This window comes from Rhinolophus sinicus, linkage group LG06 (assembly GCF_036562045.2).
Source record: "Rhinolophus sinicus isolate RSC01 linkage group LG06, ASM3656204v1, whole genome shotgun sequence".
NCBI lineage: Eukaryota > Metazoa > Chordata > Mammalia > Chiroptera > Rhinolophidae > Rhinolophus > Rhinolophus sinicus.
This window is the reverse complement of record NC_133756.1, coordinates 164981251-165004078: the sequence shown is the minus strand read 5'-3', so window position 1 is coordinate 165004078 and position 22828 is coordinate 164981251. Positions and strand designations below refer to the sequence as shown.

Here is a 22828-nt window from a genome sequence, read left to right as displayed (position 1 = left end):
CCTACAGGGGGCGGTGTCTGGACGCCATATAAGTGGCGGAGCGGGGCGCGCTCCCGGACCGAAAGCGAGCGCGCAGCGGCGGCCACGGCCTCACGTATCCCAGTCCGGCCTCCCGCACCACTCGTCCCCGCGCGCCCGCTGCTTCCGCACCCCGTCGGCCGGCGTCTCAGCCCCCGGCCGCTCCCCAGGTCCCCAGGCCCCGCGCCCCACTGCCCAGGACCGACCCGCGCCACACAGGCCGCCCGCCGCCCGCGCCGCCATGGGGGTGGAGGGCTGCACCAAGTGCATCAAATACCTGCTCTTCGTCTTCAATTTCGTCTTCTGGGTGAGCCCCGGCCGGAGGGGAGGCGGGGCGGGGGCACCCCAGAGCCCGCAGGCCGCGCGTCCCGCTAGGCCCCGCCAAGGGGTCACTGCCGGGCCGCCAAGTTGTGGGGCCACCTGTGCGCGCTGGGAGCGGGGTTGGGGGTCTTGGGCCGGCAGGCCACGGCAATGGGGGTCGTCTGGGGCCGTCGCGACCCCTGACGGCGGGGCCGGGGGCTGCGAGCCGGGTTTGGGGGCCTGTGGGCGTCAGGGCCCGGGTCCCCGCGGCCGGGCCGGGGCGTTTGGGGGCCTCAGGTCCGTCCCTGCTTGGTGATGGTGATAGGTGGGGTAGATGCAGGCTCCGGGCCGCATACTGGGGCTGCTCAGCCCCCTGGATGCTGTTTCTGGGACCACCCTGCCTCGCGGGGACTGAGGGGGGGGCTCGAGGGCGGGTCTCAGGGCGTCCCGCCCCCATGAGCTCATCCAGGCCACCGCCCCTGGATGGGCGACCAGGTTGGGGGGTGCACACTCTGTCCGAGTCTTGGGTACTGGCCACCCCACTCTTGGCCCAGGCCAGCTCACCCCCCAGTCAGCTGTGGTCACCCTGGGACCGTTCTTGGGGTCTTGGACTGGGGCGAACAGACAGGAAGCACACTGGGCCGGGTGTGGCCTGTGTGCTGGCTTGCCTGCACCGTGGTGGCCCCCGTATGTGGGGCCAGATCCCCCTGCTCCTCACCCAGACCGAGATTCCAGCCTGGCCTGGCCCCCAGGGCGGTGGAGGCCTTGAGAGTGGGGCTGGGGCAGCCCCTCCCAGTTGGCACAGGGCAGGGGCCTGAAGACCTGGGTGTCCCTGAGCTCTGGGGGCCTGGGGCTGGCCTGGGACCTCCACTGTGGAAAGCACCCACAGGGTAGTCCTTTTGGGTGTTTCCTGACTTGGGTGTAAACTGCAGGTCAGTGACTGATGAAGTTTTGCTTTTGTTTCCATTTCCTGTCAGTGTTGGGACGGGGGAGGCGGTGGAAGGAGCCCCTCTCATGATGGCCATGTCCTCCTCCCTGGGCAGTGACTGGGACCCCTCCCAGGCTTCTCCATGGTGCTGCCACGCCTGGTTGCTCACCCCAAGTATGTGGGGTGGGAACATATGCTTTCCATCTGGACAGCCAGGACCCAGAGCGGTTCTCGGGCAGCAAGGGATTTGGGGTGGGAAGACAGGGACTGGACTGAACTCTAGCTGGGGGTAGAGTGGGGTGTCACATCGACCTAGGGGACCCCTGGTGGGGCCGCGGAGGCCACTGGTCTCTGCCCTGGGGGTGGGCCAAGCCTGGCCCCAGGCAGCCACTAGGGCCTTTGAGGGGTGGTGTCGTCCTGGATTTAGTGTTTGCCGGCTTTGGCCAGGCAAACATAGGGGTCAATGGGGCACCCAGATACCCCTCTGCTGAGCCTGGATATGGGGGCGAGGACCCTGGTAGGGTGGTAGAGGGTAGGCAGAGGAAGGGGACTTCTCCAGGAGTAGATTCTTTGTCTTTGGGCCTGGTGTCTGGGCTGTAAGTCCCTCCCACCTGCCCAGCTGGGGAGGTCTCCAGATCAGGCCCCTTGGAGCTGGCAGCTGGGCCAGTCTGGTAGTTTCCCAAGCAGCTGGGGTGGAGGCTCCACACGTCCCTTGGGGCTGTTCTTTATTGAGACTTAGGGAAATGTTTCTGAGGCCTCTCCCTTCCCTCCCACTTCCAGCTGAGCACTGAGAACTGTGTCTGCACCGTAGGTCTCCATGGTCCAGTCACCGTGGCCCCACCCACCTATGCTGGTTGACCCCCTCTGGTGAGGGGATGCAGAGCTGAGCCCTGTGGGAGCCCCTCTGTGCACCTGAGCCTGGTGCAGTGGGGTTGGGCCTGGGCAGAGTTTCCCTCCCACTGCTCTGGTCCTAGGCCCCAGCTTCTTCCCCTCTAAAGTGGGGTCCTCCGAATCCTATCTCCTGGTGTTGCTGGTCGATTGGCTCACAAGTAGGGCAGGAAATGGGTGTCGGGCCAGGTGGCCAGCAGGAAGCCTGCTCTCCTTGGCCCCCGTGGAGGCAGTGCCTTGGGGAAGGGTTTCAGGCCCCTACGTGGGGCTCCCAGCGCCCGACCTGACTCTCTAGCTGGGCACCCCGTCACAGTGCAGGAGTGGCTGCCAAGGCGGGAGCCGGGAAAAGAGGGTGACAATGGGTATGTGGACCAGGAAACTTGGTAAAGTTTCTTCTTGGAGAGTAAGTAGAAAGGCAAAGGCCCCAACCACGTGGGAGCAGGCCCGAAGGTGGCCTGGCATGCTTCTCCAGGAAGGAGCTGGGTCACCCTGCATACCTGCTCCCCTGCCCTCCCAGTGCTGAGACCCTGGGACTCCCTAGCCAGCCGGGTATCAGGTTGGGAACTGGAGCTAGGCAGCATGGAACCCCTGCCCATCGGGGTGGGACGGGGGGCTTCCTGGCAGAGGGGGCCGGTACGGTACTTGAGACTCCTGCTGGGGCAGATGAGGGAGCACAGAGGCTCCCTCTGGTCACCGCACTGGACTTGGTGACCTGGGGCAGGAGGCTGGCCTGCATGCGCCCTGCTGCCCTCACCTGGGAAATGGGCATGATAATAACCCTCTCCTTGGGGGCTGGCCAGAGAGCCACTGGTCCTTGCTGGGAGAGGAGCAGAGCGTTCCCTGCCTGGGACTGGCTGCCCATCCGCCTAATGCAGTTGGTGGCTGCCTTCCAGAGGCAGGGTGGCCAGACCCGGCTGGGAACGAGGCTGATTAGAAGCATTGCTAACTGGCATTTAATTATCGCTTCCAGACAGCACATGACTGTCTATCTCTTAGCGGTTCTGTCGCCTTCCTTCCGGGAGGAGGGATGTGGCCCTGGCAGGCGCTAGGTGGGGGGCACAGGGGATTTCCTGTGCCCAGTTTCAGTGTGAGGGCGAGTGGGCTCCTCCTGGTGCCCCTGGACATCTGGCTGCCGAGCTTTAGAGAGACAGCCGTGGGGCTGGCCCATGCTGAGAAGAGGAAGTCTGAGGTCTGCCCCTGGGGTGGCAGTGAGGGGCATGGAGCTGGAACGAAAGGTGGGGGCCTGGGACCCTGAGCCTCTCTGCTCCCGTGATGACTTGGTGCCATCCCTGTGGGGTCCCCCACCCCTGCCAGCTCAGTTCTGTCTCCTGCAGTTGCATTCAGCCCCATCTCGATCTCATTATGACTTCCAAGTCCGGCAGGGGACGGATCAAAACCCATCCCCTCCCAAATACCCCCGGGCCTTCATTTCAGCGCCTGAAATCCCATGACAGGGGCGAAACTAGGTCATAAAATCAATAATGCTTAGAGTCCAGGAGCCCGTGGGAAGGGCAAACAGTCACCTTTGCACTGGTCTGGCATTTTGGAGAGGGCCCTGGGGTGGGGGTGGGGAGAAGCCCAGGGGCTCTCGTTCTGGCCCTGGGCCCCCAGGACCCAGGCCGGGCACTCAGCAAGGGCTGGGTGATTTTTAGCCCTGGAGGCATCACCTGCCTGCCCCATGGCTGGGACTCCTGGACAGAGACCCAGGCTCACCTGGGATTGGCTTCTGCACCCTTCTGAGTCGTCCCGCAGGATGTGGTTTGAGCCAGCATGCTTCTAGAAGTCTCTGGACTTCTCAGTGCTACACACACACACACACACACACACTCGCTTTGTAATTTGGGACCCTTCTCTAGCCCCTCCTAATGGCAGAGCAGGTTTACACAAGACCACTTGGGGGCCTGCAGGTGGGCCCTCAGACGCTAGGGGAGTCCCTGCAGGTGGGCTGGGGCCATGCCCAAGGGGCTGGCAGTTGGCTCTCCCATCCTAGCTGGCTACCAGCTCTTGTGGCTGTGGGGGGCGCCTGGCGCAGGATGGTGAGGACGCTCTGGGCATGGGGGCTGAGAGCCCCGGTGTGGGGTCCTAATGGCAGGGAGGCCTGGGGAGCAGGGATCCGCCTTGCCCTCTTCCCTGAAGCTGTGCCCCTGCTTCTAACTCTGGGAGGTATCGGGGTGTGGTGGTGGTTGTCGAGAACGTGGAGGACGGGGAGCCAGTGGGTGGCCAGCTCACCCTGGCAGCCTGTGCTGCCCACAGGGCCCTTTTGTGTCGCCTGTCCTATACCCTGGTTGGCCCTGGGGAGATGTCTAACGGTGCCCCGTAACCTGTCTTACCTGTGCCGTCACCTGTGGTTGGCACTGTGGTTCTGTCCCATGGCTGACAGCCAGCTCCTGGTGGTGGGTGTGGAGACTCAGGCTGAGACACCCGGGCACAACTGGGGGAGCAGGGGTGAGGCCCCCACCTTCCTGGGTCTCCAGTCCTGGGGGCTGCGCAGCCTGAACCCCGGGGCTCCGTGCCAGTGGTCATACTGGTGGTCTCAGGTGCAGGGGCTTCCTCGGGGCAGCAGGTGTGGCAACTACTGACAACAGTGCCACCTGCCTGCCCAGGGTTCACAGCAGCCGCTCTGCTCCCCGCCCCAGGGGCTCAGCCCCCTACCCTCTGCGTGGACAGCCTATGATGTAGGCTGTCTAGATGGTGACAGTTCCAGATCATGAAGCAGCTTTCCACTGGGCCAGCAGGCACTAGGCTGGGGCCGTCTCCTTTGCCTCCTTTGGGGCCATGCTGTTGTCAGGCTCACCAGGGTCATAAGGTCCCCAAGTGACCACATGAGGAAGTGCTGAGGGCAGACTGGAAACCAGAGTGGTTCACACGGCAGTGTGGCTCCAGGGAAGGTCGGTAGGCCATGCCTGGCGGGTGCTGCTGGCCGGGGACGCCCTGACCTGCTGCCGGGCCCCTCCACCCCTCTCTGGTCCCCTGCCTGAGACCACCCCCTCCCAGGCCCCTCCCCAGGGGGGTCAGCCCACCCAGGTCCTGGTCACTGTGTGTGACTCTCTGCGCCCCTCAATGCCCTTCTCTGTCTGGCAGGTCCTTGGGACATCTGTGTCCACGTGCCCGTCCCTCCAGGGACCAGTGGGGCAGGGAGGGGCTTCCCGCAGGACTGGGCTTTCTAGCCAGTGGCATGGGTTTGGGGTGGGGGAGCAGGCCACTTCCTGGCTTCCCTGTCTGGCGAGGGGGTGGCAGGCTCAAGGTCTGGTCCTTGGGGTCCCAGGTCTGCTGTACTACGTACGCCCTGAGAGGTGGCAGGGTGTCCTCAGGAGCCTGCCCTCACGTCTTGGTGGAAAGTGGCACCTGTATTCTCCAGCCAGAGGGGCCCAGGAGGGCCCGTGTCCTCCCCCAGCTCCTCACACCTATTTTTAGATGCCTTGCCCAACGGCTTCCTGAGCTGGAGGGGCCACACAGGTTTCCGTTTCCTGGCTGAAGTGAGGGTCCCTGCTCTTCCCTCTGCACTTCCTTTATGCTTTGAGCTAGCGGCACCGCGGGCAGAGTTCTCAGCAGGCTCCTAGGGACAGCTACCCACCCCCCAGGAAGGCCTGCGGTGGGCCCTGTGTCACCCAGGGATGAGTTTGGTCCGTCCCTTCATGGCGGGTGGAGGCGAGGGTCAGCCTGCAGGGACCCAGGTCCCCCACCCAGCCCGACGGGCGGCACTGGGGCCTCCCTCTGCCCCCACCGACCCTCCCCATCCCATCCTAAAAGGGTCTTTGCTGCCCCTCTCCCCTCAGACCTATCCCAGTGTCTCCAGGGGCATTTCCTGCCATACGTCTGCATCTGGCCCTCACTGCCCTCCTGGGCACCGTCTCTAGGCGCTAGGACTCCCAGTTGCCGAGCTGGGCAGGCACTTGGTGCATTTTCCTGGCAAGTGTGTGCAGCACTCAAGGTGGTGGCTTAGGGTTAGGGTGCGGAGATGGCGCAGGGCTGAGGCCCCTTGGCGTGGCTGCCATCTGGCAGCCCTCCTGGGTCACAGTAGGGCCACGCTGTGAGAGACTGGGTGCTGGGATCTGGGCTGGACACCAGCTGCTGCTTGTGCACTCATGCATGAGTCACCCTTGCTGCCGTGGAATGCGTGGGCAGGACATTGGGTGACCATGGGCCCACTTGGTGGGGGTGGGGAGCGAAGGGGACACAGACTGCTGCCTTCCCTGTGGGTGGGGTTCTGTGTGCTGGCGGGGGTGGCTGGGTCCTGGCAGAGGGTGCCCACGCCTGTCCGGGGAGCACCCCTCCCCCACTGCCTCACAGCAGCGGCTTCTTGGAAACGCAGACGGGCCGGGCAGGAACCCAGCGTGCTTGGCTGCTCCTTAGCCAATGCCGTTAATTCTCAGAAAAGAAGAAAGAACCAGAAGCAGAACCCTCCGTTGTGAACACAGCGTACTGTGGAAGTCTCCAGCAAGGAGACCAGTTAGCCAGATCCGTCCTCAGGGCCCCCCCACAGCAGAGCATCTCGGTACAGGAGCAGCTGGCAGGGCGCTTCCGTCCTACCTGCCAGCTCGCAGGAGAGCTAGCTGTCTAGGGACCAGGAGGAAGGAGGACGCATCCCAGGGCTCCTGCTGCCCACGGCGACAGGCTGCCAGGGCCCGCTGTGTCCAGGGCAGCGTGTTCAGCGCTCCACAGCCCTCCGTTTCCTCGTTTCACAGATGAGGAGATGGAGGCTCAAAGGCCCCGAAGTGGCTTGAGGTGACCCGGCCCAGTGCCACTGCTGTGTGCGTCCCACGAGCGATGGACTCTGGTGATGGATGTACGTGTGACCTCGGGTCTGTGAACACACACCTGCGTTTCCAGATGCTTGCTGCTGGCACTGCAGGCCTGGCCTGCCCAGAATGTCCCGCTGCCCTGCCCTGGTGGGCCGCTGCCACCGAGACAGCAGCCTGGGTCCTTTGGGACCCAGAAGAAACAAACATGCACCCCTAAGGCCTTGCTTCTTAGAAGTTCAGTGGGCATGGGTTTGGGAGAGGGGTTTTAAAGCAGCTTTACGTGACATCAACGCCATATATTTCAAACGTACACTTAAGTTTTGACATAAGTAGACACCTGTGAGACCACCGCCCTCAGGATGTCACCCCTAGAAGTGTCCTTGGGGGCCTTGTGAGCCCTCCTGCCCCCCCACCCCCATCCCTGGCAACCACTGGCCTGTTTGCTGTCACTGCACGTGCTTTGCATTTCTTAACTTTCATGTCTGTGGCACCGGAAGGTGTTGGTTCTTCCTGTTGGCTGTCACCCAGTTGGACTCTGGGGACTCAGCCACATGTGGCACCAAGAATTCCTCACTTGGCTTTGTCGGGGGGTTCCACTCACTCTCTGTACTGTGGTTGGCTTTGTCCATCTGTCCAGTCCCCAGCCGATGGACATCTGGGGTGTCCCCGTGGGGGGGCTCTTGCACAGAAAGCTGCGAGGAGCATGGGAGGACACATCTTTGTGTGGACACTGGATTCGGTCCCGTGGAGGGCACCTGGGGGGGCGGCCAGGGCAGCGGGGGTATAGGTTAACTTCTAACCCCCTCCCCGCCCTGTTCTGAGGCTGCCCCTTCTCCCCCCGGCCCGCCCCCTGGGCAGCCTTGGTTGGTGGTGGTCTCAGGGTACCCCTCTCACGGGATCCGGGGTCTCCCTGGTTTACGTGCATTTCCCCGACAACCGATGGTGGTGAGCGTTTTTCCACGTGTGTGCTCACCGTCTGTGTCTCTTTGGTGAAGTATCTGTTCCCATCCTTTGTTCGGAAAGTTGGGCTGTTGGCTTATTTTGAGTTCTGCAAGTTCTTTATAAATTTGGATTTGCGTCCTTTCATAGCCACTGGCCCGCCCCAGTCTGAGGCTAGCCTTTTGAAGAGCAGGCTTCTTCCAGTTCTGTGGTGCTGTTTCGGGGCCCCCAGCCCTGCCCTCCTAGGTCCGTGGTGGGGTCATGGGCTGAGGTTTGGGCAGGGCAGGAGCACCCTGCCCTACAGATGCTCTCACCCCTCCCTCTGCTCGAGGTCCAGGAGGGAGGGGGCACTTCAGGGCAGGGCCAGCTTCTCGGTTCCCCCCGCCCCCAGAAGGTGAAGATGGGCTGGGGGCCATGGGGGCCGGTCCAGAGGAGTCGCCCCGAAAGCCCTGCCCCAGACAGCGGGGGTGATGTCTGCAGCCCCACCAGCCGCTCTTGGGGTAGGATAGCATTGCCTTATTTCTCTTGGGACCATGTGTCCCCAGACAGGCTTGTCCCCTCAGCTCCTGTGGTGAGGAGGCTGCACAGGGAAGGTGAGGGTGGTCCCAGCCCAGCCAGCTGCCGTTCCACACTGGGGTCCCCTCTACCGTAGCTGGGGACACTGAGGCCCCATCTCTGTGACTATAGATGGAGACTCTGGACGGGCTCCCCGCCCCTCCCCCCGTCCTGGACCATCTCACAAAGCTGTCTCTGGACGACAGTTTCAAAACAGAATAAGTGACAGTTTCGAGCCAGAGTTACTACGGCAACCTTCAGGCTCACTGCAGATGGCAGCCAGCTCAGAGGAGCGGGGCTCTGGTGTGCCCGCCCTGCCCCCACCCTCTCAGCTTCCCCCTTCACACATCCATGGGCCCTCCAGCCCTCTAGTGGGTGTGACAGGCACCAGAGAGTGGGGACAGGTTGCTAGGAGCCTGGGACCCTGAATGTCCTGGGAGGGGACCTTGGCCAGCAGGTACACTTGGAGAGCCATCAGAGCTTGGCCCTCCTTGGGATGGGGGGAGTCGGGTGCAGCCCCTCCCCTGCCAGACTTGGAAACTGAGTTGAACTTTGGGAGGAGGGGGCTGTGCCAGTCGAGGGCACAGGGTGCCAGGTCCTCTAGGGGGAGGTGCCCACAGCATCCCCTTGGGGGTGGGAGCCCAGCTGCTGCTGGGTGCCAGTGGTCCCCACCAGCCAAGCCTAAGGGTCCCAGGGGTGGGGGTGCAATCCCCAGCTCCTACCCCCTCACTGTTGCCCTAGTGTTACCTGCCTGGGAGTCCCCAGGACTGATCAGGGCTTTCCTTGGGGTGGCCCATGGTGCTGGGGCCTCCAGTGTCACACTGGATGGAGCATGTTCCCCCATCACCCTCCTGGGCCCTGATCCCTGGCCAGGGCCTTGGGGAAGGTGCTGGGCTGGTCAGCTGGTTTTCTCAGGGTCCGTTTTTTGGTTTCTCTTCTCCTTTGGTCATGTAGCTGTGGGAGTGGGTGGGGTTCTCCGTGCTGCTGTGGGAAGGCCTTGGCTGCCAGCATGTGGACGGCAGAGGCAGAGGGGACCGGGGCGCGGACGGCAGCTGGGTGCTTGACTGGGTTGTGGTCAGTTGCTCAGGGAGTCGTAGGCCTGGCTGGGCCTGGTCTCTGGGCTCATCCTCAAGGACAGACCCAGGCCCGCCCGGTGGCTCAGGTGGTTGGAGCACCATGCTCCTAATGCCGAGGTTGCCGGTCCGATTCCCACATGGGCCAGTGAGCTGCACCCTCTATAGCTAAGATTGTGAACAACAGCTCTCCCTGGAGCTGGGCTGCTGTGAGCTGTAGCTGGCTGCTGTGTGCTGCTGTGGGCTACCGTGTGCTAGTGTGAGTGGCCGGCAGCCATCATGTGAGTGGCCGGCAGCTGCCGACCGACGACAGCGACCGACTGCCCCAGCCAGGGAGCTGTGTCCTACACAACTAGACTGAGAAACAATGGCTTGAACTGGAGGGGGGTGGGGGAGGTAGAAGAAGGGGAAGAAGAAAAAACAAGGACAGACCCACTTGCCACTGAGTCTTGTGCTCGCAGAAGGGTGAGTCCATTGAGGGCGCCCGGCAGGCACTCTGTCCCGCCCGACTGCTCAGGGCAGCCTCCCCTCCAGCCTCCCTAGAGAGCACAGCAGCTTCCTTCCTCTGGCAGCAGCTTCCCTTCCCAGAGCTGACTTAGATCATCCCACGCCGCGGCCACCGCCCTCACCCCTCTGCTTCCTGGATGCCAACAGCCCCACCAGGGCCCCGGGGGCGTCAAATCCCCACCCCTCTCCTGGCAGCAAAGACTTGGAGCCCCCTCCACGGGGTTCCCACACAAGCCCAGGACTATGGGCAGCACCACCACCCACAGGCGGGCCCAGTGTCCCTGGGGTGCTTGGGGTCTTGCGTGGCCTCTGGCCAGATTTAGCAAGTATAAACAGGACATCCAGTTATGATCTTCAGATAAACAAGTACACTTGGCATAAGTATGCCCCGTGCCCTGTTTGGACACACTTGTACTAAAGTGTTCATTGTGCGTCTGAAATGCAGACTTAACTAGCCATCCTGCATCTGAGGTGGCTTGTCCTGCAGTCTCGCTGCAGTGGTGCTGGTGGGAGGGTCAGGTCTGGCAATGGGGTCCCTGTGGGCAAGAGGGTCCCTGATACCCAGGCCTTCCTGGGGCAGGCAGGGGACATCAGGAGCCAGTGGGTGTCCCAGACCCCAGCGGTGGCTGAGTGGAGCCCACAAGGGTGGCCCTTGGACCACTGACGTGGCCCCACCTCTCAGGTGTTCAGTGTGGTCCATTTCACGTGCCTGCTCTTTCCCCAGCTGGCCGGAGGTGTGATCCTGGGTGTGGCCCTGTGGCTGCGCCATGACCCACAGACCACCAGCCTCCTCTACCTGGAGCTCGGAGACAGGCCTGCACCCAACACCTTCTATGTCGGTGAGTGTGTGGCACGGGCCGACGACCTCGCCAGCCCATCAAGGTATCTGACCAGAAACAGTGAGGCAGCAGACTGGCAGTCAGGAAGGGCTTCCAGGAGGAGGCAGGGCCTGAGCGGGCTTGCTGTGCACTGGGGTAGGGAGGAGACCAGCAGGAAGGGCTCCTTGTGCACGAGGGTGAGTCTGTGGGGTCAGGTCAGCTTGGGATCTTGAGGGCCTGGGTGAGGCGTTGGGGCCTGAGTCCCCCCCACATCCTCCAGTGGTCCAGTGCCTGGCTCTGGGGGCCTAGCCAGGGTGAGAGGGTGAGAGTGCAGCAGCTGGTTGGGGGCGGGGGGCTGTGCCACATGGTAGGTATTTTGGGGGAGGCTAAAAGGGAAGGGGTGGGGCTGGATGCCTGGACAACCCAGGCACTAGCAGCTGAGCCTGGGGATGGAGACTCAGGCCCTAGGAGGGAGGGTGGGGCTGGAGTGACTCAGGCCGTCCGCAGCCACACCTTCCCGCCTTAGGAAGCTGCCTCTCCTGCAGAGCACCAGCTGCAGCCCCCGGCGTCTGTCAGGCTGGGGGACTGGGCCACCCACCCGCCCCAGGGGCCGGGTGACCTAGGAGGAGGCCGGCTGTGTAGAGCAGACCTCTCAGTGGCCCCAGCCAGCAGGAGGCAGGCCTGGCGCTCGTGGGGCCCAGGAAGTGCTGAGATGCTTGTCCTGTCATGGCATGGCCCCTGGTCCCGCTCCTCTCGTCTGTGTCCCCACAGGCCTGTGTAGCAGGGCAGGGAGTGTGTCTGCACCCTCATGGCTCAGGGCTCACGGCTGGGCCACCCTGTGGCCTGTTGCAAGGCCTGTGTCCTCTGTGGGACCTGGAAGAGGTCTGTGCCCCTCCCAGCTGCCACCCGGGACCGCTCACACTTGTGATACACGCTCAGCTGCTGAGGTGGGATGGCCCCGTGCACTCACCATCCCACGCAGGGAACATGGAGTCGTGAGGGGCGGTGCCAGTCCATTTCCTGCCCACAGTCCTCTCTAGGCCCGAGGCGGAGAGAGCTGGGTTCCAGGGGGATGGGCAGTGGCTCTGGCAGTGGTTTCCCCGGGGCAGTGGGTTCCCAGCCCCACCTCCCCCCAGGCTGTGGAGCCCCTCACAGGTTGGGTCTCAGGAAGAGCGGGTGAGCCTACCACCCCGAGAATGCATGTGGGCACCGCAGATCTGAGGAGTCTGAGGACCCTCAAGGGGTGTTTGTCTCCTTTGGGGCCCCCAAAGGCCTCTCTTCACCCCACCCCACCCCAGTCCAGGCAGCAGCGGGCAGGTGTGACACAGCTTGACGCTGTCCTGTCCAGGTATAGGAGGCCTTTGCCGCCCTCCCATCCATGTCCACTTTCCAGGGCCTGGGGTGAGGGGCTTTGCTGGTGGCAGAGCTGAACCAGCCCTGGGACAGGCCATCTGGGATGGGGTCCCTCTCCTGGGACAAGACCACCAAGCCTCATGGTCGAGGCATGGCTCACCTGCTTCAGGACAGGGCCAGGCTGGGGTGGGGGGGCAAGAGCGGGGCCACAGGACACAGGCTGGGGTCGGGGCTGCCGCGGAGGGGCGGGGGCAGCACGTAGGGGTCTGCGGCCGCTCTCACCCTTGGCAGGATGGAGGCCTGGCACCGGCTTCCCCTCTGTTCTGCTTGACCACCTGGCAGGTGGGCTGGGGGCAGGGCCTGTAGCCCATGGTGGGTGGGGGCCGCTCAGAGCCCCTCTGGCCACCAAGTCCCTGCACATCCAGGACTGGCCTTGATGTGGGCTGAGCTTGCCCAGGAGGCGGGGAGGGGGGGGTGCAGACATGGGCCCTCACAAGGGTTCTTTGTGCGACGCCCGGCCATGCGGGCGGGTTAGCTCACTCAGTACTGGGCAACCCTGCAGGCCCTGGTGGGTCCCCGACCTCCTTTGCCAGATCCAGGCACACGGCAGAGGTACTAGCGGGAGGTCTGGGGCTGGGTCTAAGGTGCTGTGGGTCAGGCACCCGCTCCTGGGTCTTCTGGCCCCCCACGGCCCTCCACAGCCCTGAACGCCGAGATCCCCCTCCCAGGCACCCTGCAGTGTCTCGCTGACTCTCATGTAGTGACGTGGGATGGGAGCCCTGGGTCCTACCTCATCTCTCGATGGGGTGTCAGAGTCTGAGGGGAGAGAACCGGGCGTGAGGGTGCTGTGCCCTGAGGGCAGCTGTAGCAGGAGGCACCCCTGTGGCCAGGTCCACTCAGTACCGCCCGGAGGCTTTGTCTGGCCTGGGCCTTTCCTGGACCCTAGGCTCCCTCTCCCAGGTTGGCCAGGCAGTGGACGATGGGCCCTGGGCAGTGTAGGCTGAGAGCTATAGTCCCAGCTCTGGAGAGGGCTGGGGCTGCTGCGCTGTTGCTGTAGCCTGTGGGACGGCCCGGGTCTGCTGGAAGGACCGGGTGTGGGAGGTCCCTACAGGTGGGCTGTGGCCACCAGGAACAGCGCATGGCCAGGCCAGAGGCCTCGTGGGCGCCCGGCACCCCTTCCTGCCCCCTCAGGAACGTGAGCCCAGCCTGGTGGGCATCTGGGCAGCTGACCCGCGTGCCCTCCTTGAGCCGTGCCTGCCACCCTGCCCCCACATACCCCATCCTGTCAGTAGGGCCTGGCCACCCAGCCTCGAGGCCACCTTGTCCAGTGGGCTCCAGTCCCCAGGGCCAGGGCTTCAGGAGCCGTTTCAAGCCCACCCCTCCAGCCCGAGGAGCCACACAGCAGCCAGATTTGACCCCCTGCCCAGGAAGGGGGGCCACTGAAATGGGCACTGCATGCTGCCCGCAGGGGGGTACAGCAGAAGGTGCCACGTGATCCCTGGGCTGCCCCCCTCCACTCACCCCACAGGCCAACGGCTGGGCCCTCTGTACCAAGGCACCAAGAAGCAGGTGGTCCTTCTCGGCCACCAAGTCCTGGAGGCTTGTGGGAACCAGAGTGGTGCAGGTTGTAGGGTGTCACACAGGGAAAGACGGTCCCCATAAAGCTCTGATTCCCTGAGCTCTCTGAGCACTTACCAGAGTGACATTCAGTGCCTAGAAGAGGAAACTGAGGCACAGGGGCACTCATTGGCTGGCCAGGCCGCGGCACCCCCGCTGCTCCTCCCCAAGGCCTCAGGTGTCTGGCCTCCGCGTTCGGCGTCCTGGGCACATGGCCAGGGAGGAGGTGTGGGGTGGTGGGCTCTCGGGCGATGTCAGGGCACGGGGTGTCCTCCATTGTCTCCAGGCCGGTGGGCACTGAGGCCCCCTCTCCCCCTCCCAGGTATCTACATCCTTATTGCTGTGGGTGCCGTGATGATGTTCGTCGGGTTCCTGGGCTGCTACGGGGCCATCCAGGAGTCCCAGTGCTTGCTGGGGACGGTAGGTCCTGGGCTGGGGTGGGGAGCTGTGTCCAGCTTGCTGAGTGGGTGGGCGACCGCAGCAGGGCCAAAGCCAGCGGGCAGGACCAGGACCTCCGGTGGAGGCATCGTGGCCTTACCCAGGGCGAGCCTCTGATGTGGGCCCCGGCGCCTCACCGTGCCAGTGTGGCCCTGGAGGAGGGTCAGGTGGCCTGGGGACCTCCCCCTGAATGCCGGCTCTCTCCCTCTTCGGCTCTTACATACTGACGCGGTTGATCGCCGGTATGTCCAGTTTCTGAGTCCTAAGTTCCAAAGTTGCTTTTTTTCTTTCTTAAAAAAGCTACAAATGAAATAGGGAGTGAGTCCCAGCCCCACAGCCAGCCTTAGGTGTCCCTGGGGAGGTCCCGTGCTGACGGGAGGCTGAGGCCTGTGGCATTCAGGGCCTGGCCGGTCCGAGAGGCGGACTGTGGGAGCCTCTGTCACTGTCTCCAGTGGGGGAAACTGAGGCACACCCTGGTCAGCTGCTTCCTGTGCGGCAAAGGAGAAGGGGTGAGGGGGGGGCACTGGGGCTGTGCCATCTGTGCCTTCCTGACCTTGTCCTCCCTCGCCGTGGCCCGTCCTACAGTCTGGTCTCGTGTGGATGAGGACGTCAGGCCGTTAGACTGTGTGCCTCTCGGCTCTGTGCGGCTCATCCCGCTCGGGATGTGGGTGGGTGGGTACCACCAACTGCCCCCACATACCGCGGGTCCCTGGGAAGTCGAGCCCCCAGCTGCCCCACTGGTCTGGGGTCCCCGTAGGCTGGGTTGTGTCTGGCCTGCTCTGACCCCCACCCTTCTCTGCCCTCCGCCCTGGGCCCTGTGTGGCCTTCCCAGTTCTTCACCTGCCTGGTGATCCTGTTTGCCTGTGAAGTGGCTGCTGGTATCTGGGGCTTTGTCAACAAGGACCAGGTGAGCCTGGGTCCACTGGAGGGCCAGTCCCAGCTTGGAGGGGACGGAGGCGCCCTCGCTGCTCAGTGTGGGGGACGGGTCAGACTGTGGGGTGCTCTTTGGGGCTCCTCCTGGGGCCAGCCTGGTTAAGAAGGCTGCAGAGGGCTTTCTGGAGGAGATGGCCTGGGGGCTGAGCTGGGGGTGGGGGCTGGGCCTGTCCCCCGGGGCTGGCCCTCGCTGAGTGTGACCACATCTGTTCCCAGATTGCTAAGGACGTGAAGCAGTTCTATGACCAGGCCTTGCAGCAGGCCGTGCTGGACGACGACGCCAACAATGCCAAGACGGTGGTGAAGACCTTCCACGAGACGGTGCGCGGGCCGGGGGGGCGGGGGCAGCGAGAGGCGGGGCTGGGGCAGCGAGAGGCGGGGCTGCAGAGGTGGGCGGCAGCGGGAGCCGGGCTGGTGCTGAGTCTGGCCTCCGCGCACACCTGGGGAGCAGGAGGAGGCACTGGGGACTGGCAGCTCTGCTCTCAAGGGCCGGGGGGCTTCCTGTGCAAACCCTGGGGGGGCTTCTCTGGGACCTGTGGGTCCTTGTGGGAACCAGATAGACCAGGCCAGTGGGAGTGCAGCACGGCTGAGCGGGAGGGAGGGAAGGAGGGGCCTTCCCGAGGGGACATCCCAGCCCCCACCCCCACGACAGAATGGGGAAGCCTTCGAGATGCATGTCCCTGGCCAACTCCCCACACATGCGTGGGGCTGACTGTGGGCACCCGGGGTCTCTGTAGCTCAGCTGCTGCGGCTCCAACACCCTGCTCTCACTGGCCACGTCTCTGTTCAAGAACAATCTGTGTCCCTCGGACAGCAACTTCATGAGCAACGTGTTTAAGGTGTGTGGCAGTGGGTGGGGCGGGGCACCCCAGGTGGGCCGGCCTGCTGTTCCCCACTTCTCCACGTCCCTGCTCCCTGCGGGTGGGTGGGCTGCCCAGGGGCACCACCATGGTCAGGAACATGGCCACCGTGGGTGGTGCTGTTTTCTGAGTCGGGTGCTCTGCCTGGGGCCTGTGTTCTGCTGATGGCCCACAGGGAAAGTGAGTCTGCGGGTTTCCTGATGGGGGCGTCTCCATGTCCGGCAGCGAGTGGGTGTGGAGGGTGACCCCTTGGTCAGCATCCATCCTTGTGATGCTGAGAGATCTCTGAGGAGAAGAGGGTGCACATAGCACATTTGTTTTAAACTGGATGTAAGATAAAACCCAGCAGAGACCGGGCCCTGTTCACGCCTCTTCTGAGGGCAGCCAGGGCTGTGCCCCTCCGTGCTCTTTCTGCAATGACCCCAGGCTGCTGCATTGCGGGGGGCGCGAGGACCAGCACCCCTGACCGCCCGCTGGCCCTCCCCCACAGAAAGACTGCCACCAGAAGATCGATGAGCTCTTCTCTGGGAAGCTGTACCTCATTGGCATTGCGGCCATTGTGGTCGCTGTGATCATGGTGAGCAGGGGCAGTCGGCCATCTACTCAGGCCCCACGGGTCTCTGGGTGCCGGCTGGGTACTGACGGGGTCTCTGGGTACTGACTATCTCCGGGTACTGACCGAGTCTCCGAGTACTGACATGGTCTCCAGGTACTGACTGGGTCTCCGGGTGCTGACTGGGTCTCTGGGTGCTGACTGGGTCTCTGGGTGCTGACTGGGTCTCTGGGTACTGACTATCTCCGGGTACTGACCGAGTCTCCGAGTACTGACATGGTCTCCAGGTACTGACTGGGTCTCCGGGTGCTGACTGGGTCTCTGGGTGCTGACTGGGTCTCCGGGTGCTGACTGGGTCTCTGGGTGCTGACCGTGCCGCCTCCCACAGATCTTCGAGATGATCCTCAGCATGGTGCTCTGCTGTGGCATCCGGAACAGCCCCGTGTACTGAGGCTCCACCGCTCTGCCCGGCGGGACCCCTGCGGTGCCCCCAGAGCGACCTGGACACTTTGAGGAGGGTATATAACCGCCTGTGTACATAACTTTTCTGGTATTACTCTACTGCACTTATTAGTCCTTTTACTTTTGAGGTTTTGTTTTTGTCCTGAAGTTCCCTGTTACCTTTTGGGGCTGACGTCACCTGTTCGTGGCGTGTGAGTGGGCCTTGTGACTGCAGGACAATGGCCCCCTCTGCTTCTGAGGCCTCTTGGGGACTCCGCCTACTCAAACAGGCCTCTCCAGGGGGCCGAGGGGGCCCCCCCACTCCAGCTGTGCCCTCCCTCCCACCCACCTGTCCCCATGGGTTGCACGGCTCACGCCTTTTTTAATCCATGTTCCTCTCCTGCCACGTGTCTCTAGAGCTGGGTCTATGAGTGGCCTTATACTTTCAATGCATCTGTCCTTTCTAACACATCACCTACGATTGTAATTACATCTTGAAATTCATTCAATAAAGAAGGAAAAACCAGGCATGCTAACAAACTGTCCAGCCCCTTCCTGTGCCCACAGCATCTGTCCCAGGGGTGGCCCAAGGGACAGAGGACCCTCGCACAGGTGGGGCTCAGCTCTGGGACCTTGCCGGGCCCAGGTATGCTGCCCACCTTGTTGGGGTGTCCGTGGAGCACTCCAGGTGGCGAGTGCCCCTTTGTTGGGCCCTGTGCCACCTACAGAAACCTCCACCCAACCTCACTCCCACGTCTCCTTATGCATTGCTGCCAGGAGGGGGCAGGACGGGAGGGGCGGCCAGGGAATGTGGTGTAGGGCATGCTTGAGGCGGGGGAGCTGCACGAATCCCCTTCTTCCTGAGGGACAGCTCTGTAGAGGACAGATGCACTGCTCCCACCCGAGTGTCTGAGGGGCCTCTCCTTGCCCATTGAGAAGCTGGGTGGCTGTGGCCAAGTGGCACCCTGCAGGGGCTGGAGGGGAACGTCTCAGCCACACCTGGGGGGGGGGGGCACCTGGCCCACCACAGCTGTTCTTCCCATAGGGCGTGATTCCAGGACTTTTTCCAAGTTGTTGTCCTTTCAGCCTTAGTTGTGGAGGGCGCAGCTCAGCTCCAGGTCCAGTTGCCGTTGCTAGTTGCAGGGGGCACAGCCCACCATCCCTTGCAGGAGTCAATCGGCAACCTTGTGGTTGAGAGCCCACTGGCCCATGTGGGAAGCGAACCGGCAGCCTTCGGAGTTAGGAGCACGGAGCTCTAACCGCCTGAGCCACAGGGCCGGCCCTGACCTGTGTGTACTTTAAATTGACCCCTTGAGGCCACGAGGGCCTGGCTGGGGATTCATGGGAAGGGCTTCCTGTGGCCTTGGGGCTGATTTTAGAAACTAACCCCAGCCCTGCTGCACCGAGGGTGGGGTGTCGTGGGGTCTCAGGCTGCCCCTCCACCGCTTGTGCTAGGGCAGCTTGGTTGGGAGGAGGATGCCCACGGTGCCCCCCCTCTCCACTTGCCCCTATGCGCAAGGCCCCGGGGACATCCTAGCCAAGGGCTGGACGTCACCTGCAAACTGGTTCCACCACAAAACTAGCGCTCGGGGTGGACTGGACCGCCAGTTCCCATGAGGCCACGGGGACGCAATGGGGTCTCAGGAATGAGGTGTCCCGAGGTTGCACGGAAAAGCAGGCTGGCTCTTCCTTGGTTTCCTGGGCCAGGCGGCCGGGCCTGGGCGAGGGACCGCGGTCCAGCAGTCCAGCCGCTAGGGCTGCGGCGCCTCGACCTTGTGGGGCATGAAGCGGCCCAAGAGGGACAGGGAGCAGGGACACTTGGCCTGACCAGGGGAGACCGGGACCTGTCCTCCACTTCCCGGCAGCAGTGACCAGTCTGGCCATCGGCCGGCGGGGCCAGGTCGCCACTCCCAAGTGGCCTGTCCCGGGCTGCCCTCCAGCCCTAACACACGCGGAGGTTGGGATGAGCGCTCAACCTGCGGTGCGCCCGTCTCGCAGAACCAGAGGGGCGCGGCCGGCCGCTTCCGGCCAGGGCCGGAAGTGCCCGCGAACGGCGCCGCGCACGCCGCGCACTATGACGTACTTCCGGTTTGAGGGACTTCTCACCATGGCTTCCGGCTGTGGGCGATGGGACGACGGGAACGGCGCTGACCGTTAGCACGCGTGTATTCTGGGAGTCGCAGTCCTGCTTCTCCCTCCGCCCCCTTCCTCCGCCCGCCTCCTCTCAGTCGGTTCCGGGCTCTTCGCGAAAGAGCGCCGCCATTTCCGGGGAGTGGAGGCTGCGAAGAGAGCGCATGCGCAAGGACTACAAGTCCCGACAGGCCTCGGGAGTAGCGGCCCAGTACTTTGTAGGAGATGTAGTTTTTCTTGGGCGGAAGCCGCGGCACTCTGCCGGCAGAGTACTCAATTTCCCATAGGGCCGAGCGCGGCGCAAGATGGAGGCGATCGGGCCACAGTGAGCCGGTAGGTTGGTGGTGAGGGGATGGCGGCACAGGCCAGTCGGGCCTTGGGGAGGCCTCTGTGCGCAGCCTACTGCCCCGACCCCGGGGACCCCCGTGCCTCGAGGCCTGGTCCTTGGGACCCCGAGACTCGTGCGGTCCCCGAGACCCAGGCCCCGACAGGGAGAGCCTGGTGGGCAGGCGGCGAGGCTCTGCGCAGACAGTGCAGAAAGTGAAGACTCTGCCTCCAAGGAGGGAGGGAGAAGCGGTGGTCCCACTTCCTGGGCCTTGGCCTGCCTAGACCCCGGCCCTCTGAGACCCCTGCCCGAGACCCGCCGCCTCCACCCCGACTCAGCTCTGCGGGCCACGGAGCTCACGACGTTCCCGGAGAACTCGGAAGAATCCGATGCCCGATTCCTTCCCCTGGGGGCTCGATCTCCCCGTCCCGTCCCCCCCGAGTGTCCCACTGATTCTGCTGCTGCTTGTCGTCGCGGGAGCGTCCCCAGCGGCGCCGCGGACAGCAGTGCGAGTTTGGGAACAGGAGTCGCCTGGAGCGCCAGCCCTGCCCCCTGCACACGGTGTGGCAGGCAGGTTGTCGCCCTCGCTGGCCCTGCCGGCTCGCCACAGACACTGCGGGGCCTGCGCTGCAGCCCCTGCGCTCTCCTGGAGGCATTCCTTCATTTTGGGAGTCGTGCCCCAGAGGAATGGAGATCGCGCCTTTGTTTGACTCGGGACAGGGCCCTCAGAGCCCCTCCTGGCCTGTTCCTCGGTGGGTGCATCAGCGATGAGTCCCCCCCACCCCCGGGGGCGAGGGAGGCTTGGTGCAGGGGAAGGAGGTGGTGAATGGATGGCTGAGAGCAGGGCGGAAGGGTGAGGCCGGGCTGACATCGGGGCCTGGAGACACAGGCTGCAACCTGACTGGCCACACGTGGCCACGAAATGGGTGTCAGCAGCGCTTCTCTGCTCAGCTGGGGAGGAAGCTGGGGGTGTGTGGAGGGTTGCAGGAGAAATGCCCCCCGAAGGTGCTCCAAGGGCTGCAGCGGCGGCTTGCCTCTGCCCAGCATGGCTGTGCCTGGTGATCACAGACACTCCAGTTCCCTGAGAGCTTGACCCTCAGGTGCCAAGGACTTGGCTGCAGAGCCCTCGGGAACTCCAGGGCGTCTCCCGGCAAACAGGACAAACCTCCCCACATGCCAGGCGGGTGCCACGCGCCATGTGAGCAGTTTATAAGTGGTTGCACTCAGTTGAGAGTGGTAGTGTTGAGCAGGGGCCGCCCATGGCCCTGGGTTGGAGCCCTGACCGGCTGCTCACCTTCCACCAGCAGTTCTCTGAGTCGCTCGAGTTAGACTCCACTTGAGAGGATTGTTGGGACTGAATGAGGTGACATGTCAAAAAGACCTGCTCCCTGGCCTGGCCTGTGTGGGCTCTGCAGACCCAGGCCCACTTCTGGGTCATGGCACCTTCCTCCCCCTCATGTTCACTTTCTGGGCTGATGGTTGGCTCTCCCTTCTCTCCCTCTCAGCTGCGGTTGAACAGCTGAACAGATCTGTGCCTGGAGACCTGGGCGGAGGCCACACCCACGCCCTTGCCACCTCTGCCAGCGGCTCCGTTCACCAGCACCCGCAGACCAGGAAGGTGAGGAGGGCGTTTGGGGGGTGGGGAGAGGGACCCGGGGCAGTGGGTCTGCAGGCGAAATGTGTTTTAAACCCTTGGTGTCCTCAGAAACCAACTTCATGGGCTGTTTTGGTCCAGGTGTGGTGTGGCCCAGGACACATGGCTGAGGCGGGGACTGGCGAGCCTTCCCCTGGCTTGGAGGTCGAGCAGGGCACCGAGTATGATGACGCCCTGCCTTCCGATACCATCTCCCTCAGCGACTCGGACTCTGACCTCAGCCTGCCTGGCAGTGCTGGGCTGGAAGCTCTGTCCCCAGAGGGGCTGCCTGGGGAGGCCCTGGGGGACTCAGGCCCCGACGAGCCCCCCTCGCCCCCCAGGGGCCTCCCCACAGCCGCAGTGCAGCCGTTCCACCTGAGAGGCATGAGCTCCACCTTCTCCCAGCGCAGCCACAGTATCTTTGACTGCCTGGAGGGGGCCGCCGGGCGGGCCCCCCCCTCTGTGGTCCACACTGCCTTAGGGGACCGTGGGGGCTTCAAGCGGCCCCTGGCGCCCTCAAGCCAGCCTCCAGCAGAGGGCCCAGGCAGGGCCAGTCAGAGCCCTGTTCCCCGGAGGGCGCCCCCCGTTCCCGACTATGTGGCCCACCCTGAGCGCTGGACTAAGTACAGCCTGGAAGACGTGGCCGAGGCCAGCGAGCACAGCAATCAGGCTGCCGCCCTGGCCTTCCTGGGCTCCCGGAGCCTGGCCGCCCCCGGCGACTACGTGCCCTCCTTCAACCAGGACCCCTCCAGCTGTGGGGAGGGCAGAGTTGTCTTCACCAAACCAGCCCGCACCGGCGAGGCCAGACCAGAGAGGAAGCGGGGTCTGAGAAAGGCAGGGGGGCCTGGCGGGGCCGAGGGGCCTGTGGAGCTGGCCCACCTGGCCAGGCCCGGGAGCCCAGAGGCCGAGGAGTGGAGCAGCCCGCATGGGGGCCTGCAGGAGGTGGGCACGCCCGAGGAGGACACCCACACCGGGTCCGCAGCGGGCCCCCCAGGGGTGGACACTGTTGGGTTCCACGGCAGCAGGAAGCGCAGTAGGGACCACTTCCGGAACAAGAGCAGCAGCTCTGAGGTCCCTGGTGCTGAGGGGGCTGAGGGCTGACCCGAGAGCCTGCCCTAGACTTGAGGAGCCCCAGCCCCTTGGGAAGGGAGCCGGTGGGCTGCCTGCCAGTGGGCTGCCTGTCGGTGGCGCCAGTGGCCCTGGCTGGGGCTCAGGCAGTGGTCTCGAGCAGAGACCTTGCTTGCCACCAATGGGCCCCCTGGGTGCCCGTGGGGAACAGTAAAGCTTTTGGGTATTCCTCAGGCTCCGTGTCTCTTTGTAGACCCCACCTCCCCAGGACCCGTTGGCTGCGACCTTCTCTGCTCTGCCCGGTCACCCGTTCCCACACTTGGGCCTACCAGACGGTGTCGGTCGGGGGCTCGGAGAGGTTTTAAAGCTCCGCTTGCACCCCTCGGTGGCAGAGCTTCCCACAGGGACTGAGGTCACCCCTGGCTTCAGTCCAGAGCTGAGGAGAAGGCCCCGGCTCTTCCAGGGACAGGCTTGCAGCCTCCATGTCCAGTCTGTGCCCCAGAAACCTGTGGACCACGGGGCTGGGGCGAGGGTGGCTGATGAAGTCGGTCTGAGTGGCTGGACTTTGAGCGCAGGTGCGGGCAGGGAGCAGGTGTCCTCCGCAGCCCTGGCCAAGTTGCCCCTCAGCTCTGTCCCGCTCAGGCCATGTGTCCTGGGACCACGCTGCTAGGGCTGCTGAGTTTTGTGCAGGGGCATTGTGGGTGCAGCG

General features: G+C 64.1%; 2 protein-coding genes across 4 annotated transcripts; both read left to right on the top strand.

Annotated features, from left to right (window-relative positions):
- The first annotated feature begins 60 nt into the window (after positions 1 to 60).
- On the top strand, positions 61 to 17503 carry CD81 (CD81 molecule). Its single transcript, XM_019713694.2, has 8 exons — positions 61 to 325; positions 10675 to 10789; positions 14061 to 14158; positions 15009 to 15083; positions 15326 to 15430; positions 15847 to 15948; positions 16460 to 16546; positions 16911 to 17503. Exons 1-8 carry the CDS (start codon positions 260 to 262, stop codon positions 16971 to 16973), a joined length of 711 nt encoding a protein of 236 aa, XP_019569253.1. The 5' UTR covers positions 61 to 259; the 3' UTR covers positions 16974 to 17503.
- Positions 17504 to 19267: 1764 nt separating this feature from the next.
- Positions 19268 to 22348, top strand: TSSC4 (tumor suppressing subtransferable candidate 4). 3 transcript variants are annotated; one of them, XM_019713691.2, is made up of 4 exons: positions 19289 to 19426; positions 20071 to 20170; positions 20924 to 21036; positions 21154 to 22348. In XM_019713691.2, the coding sequence occupies exon 4, from the start codon at positions 21175 to 21177 to the stop codon at positions 22150 to 22152; it is 978 nt and encodes a 325-aa protein (XP_019569250.2). In that variant the 5' UTR covers positions 19289 to 19426; positions 20071 to 20170; positions 20924 to 21036; positions 21154 to 21174; the 3' UTR covers positions 22153 to 22348. The 3 variants fall into 3 exon arrangements, with proteins under 3 accessions (XP_019569251.2, XP_019569250.2, XP_074193011.1); XM_074336910.1 differs by having other exon boundaries at positions 19324 to 19426; positions 20052 to 20170; XM_019713692.2 differs by lacking the exon at positions 20071 to 20170 and having other exon boundaries at positions 19268 to 19426.
- The last annotated feature ends 480 nt before the right edge of the window (positions 22349 to 22828 follow it).

Coding starts and splice junctions, on each gene's coding strand:
- TSSC4 (XM_019713692.2), top strand. CDS start 21,175: ATGGCTGAGGCGGGGACTGGCGAGCCTTCCCCTGGCTTGGAGGTCGAG.
- CD81 (XM_019713694.2), top strand. CDS start 260: ATGGGGGTGGAGGGCTGCACCAAGTGCATCAAATACCTGCTCTTCGTC. Junction 326..10,674: donor TCTTCAATTTCGTCTTCTGG/GTGAGCCCCGGC, acceptor CTCTTTCCCCAG/CTGGCCGGAGGTGTGATCCT. Junction 10,790..14,060: donor ACCCAACACCTTCTATGTCG/GTGAGTGTGTGG, acceptor TCCCCCTCCCAG/GTATCTACATCCTTATTGCT.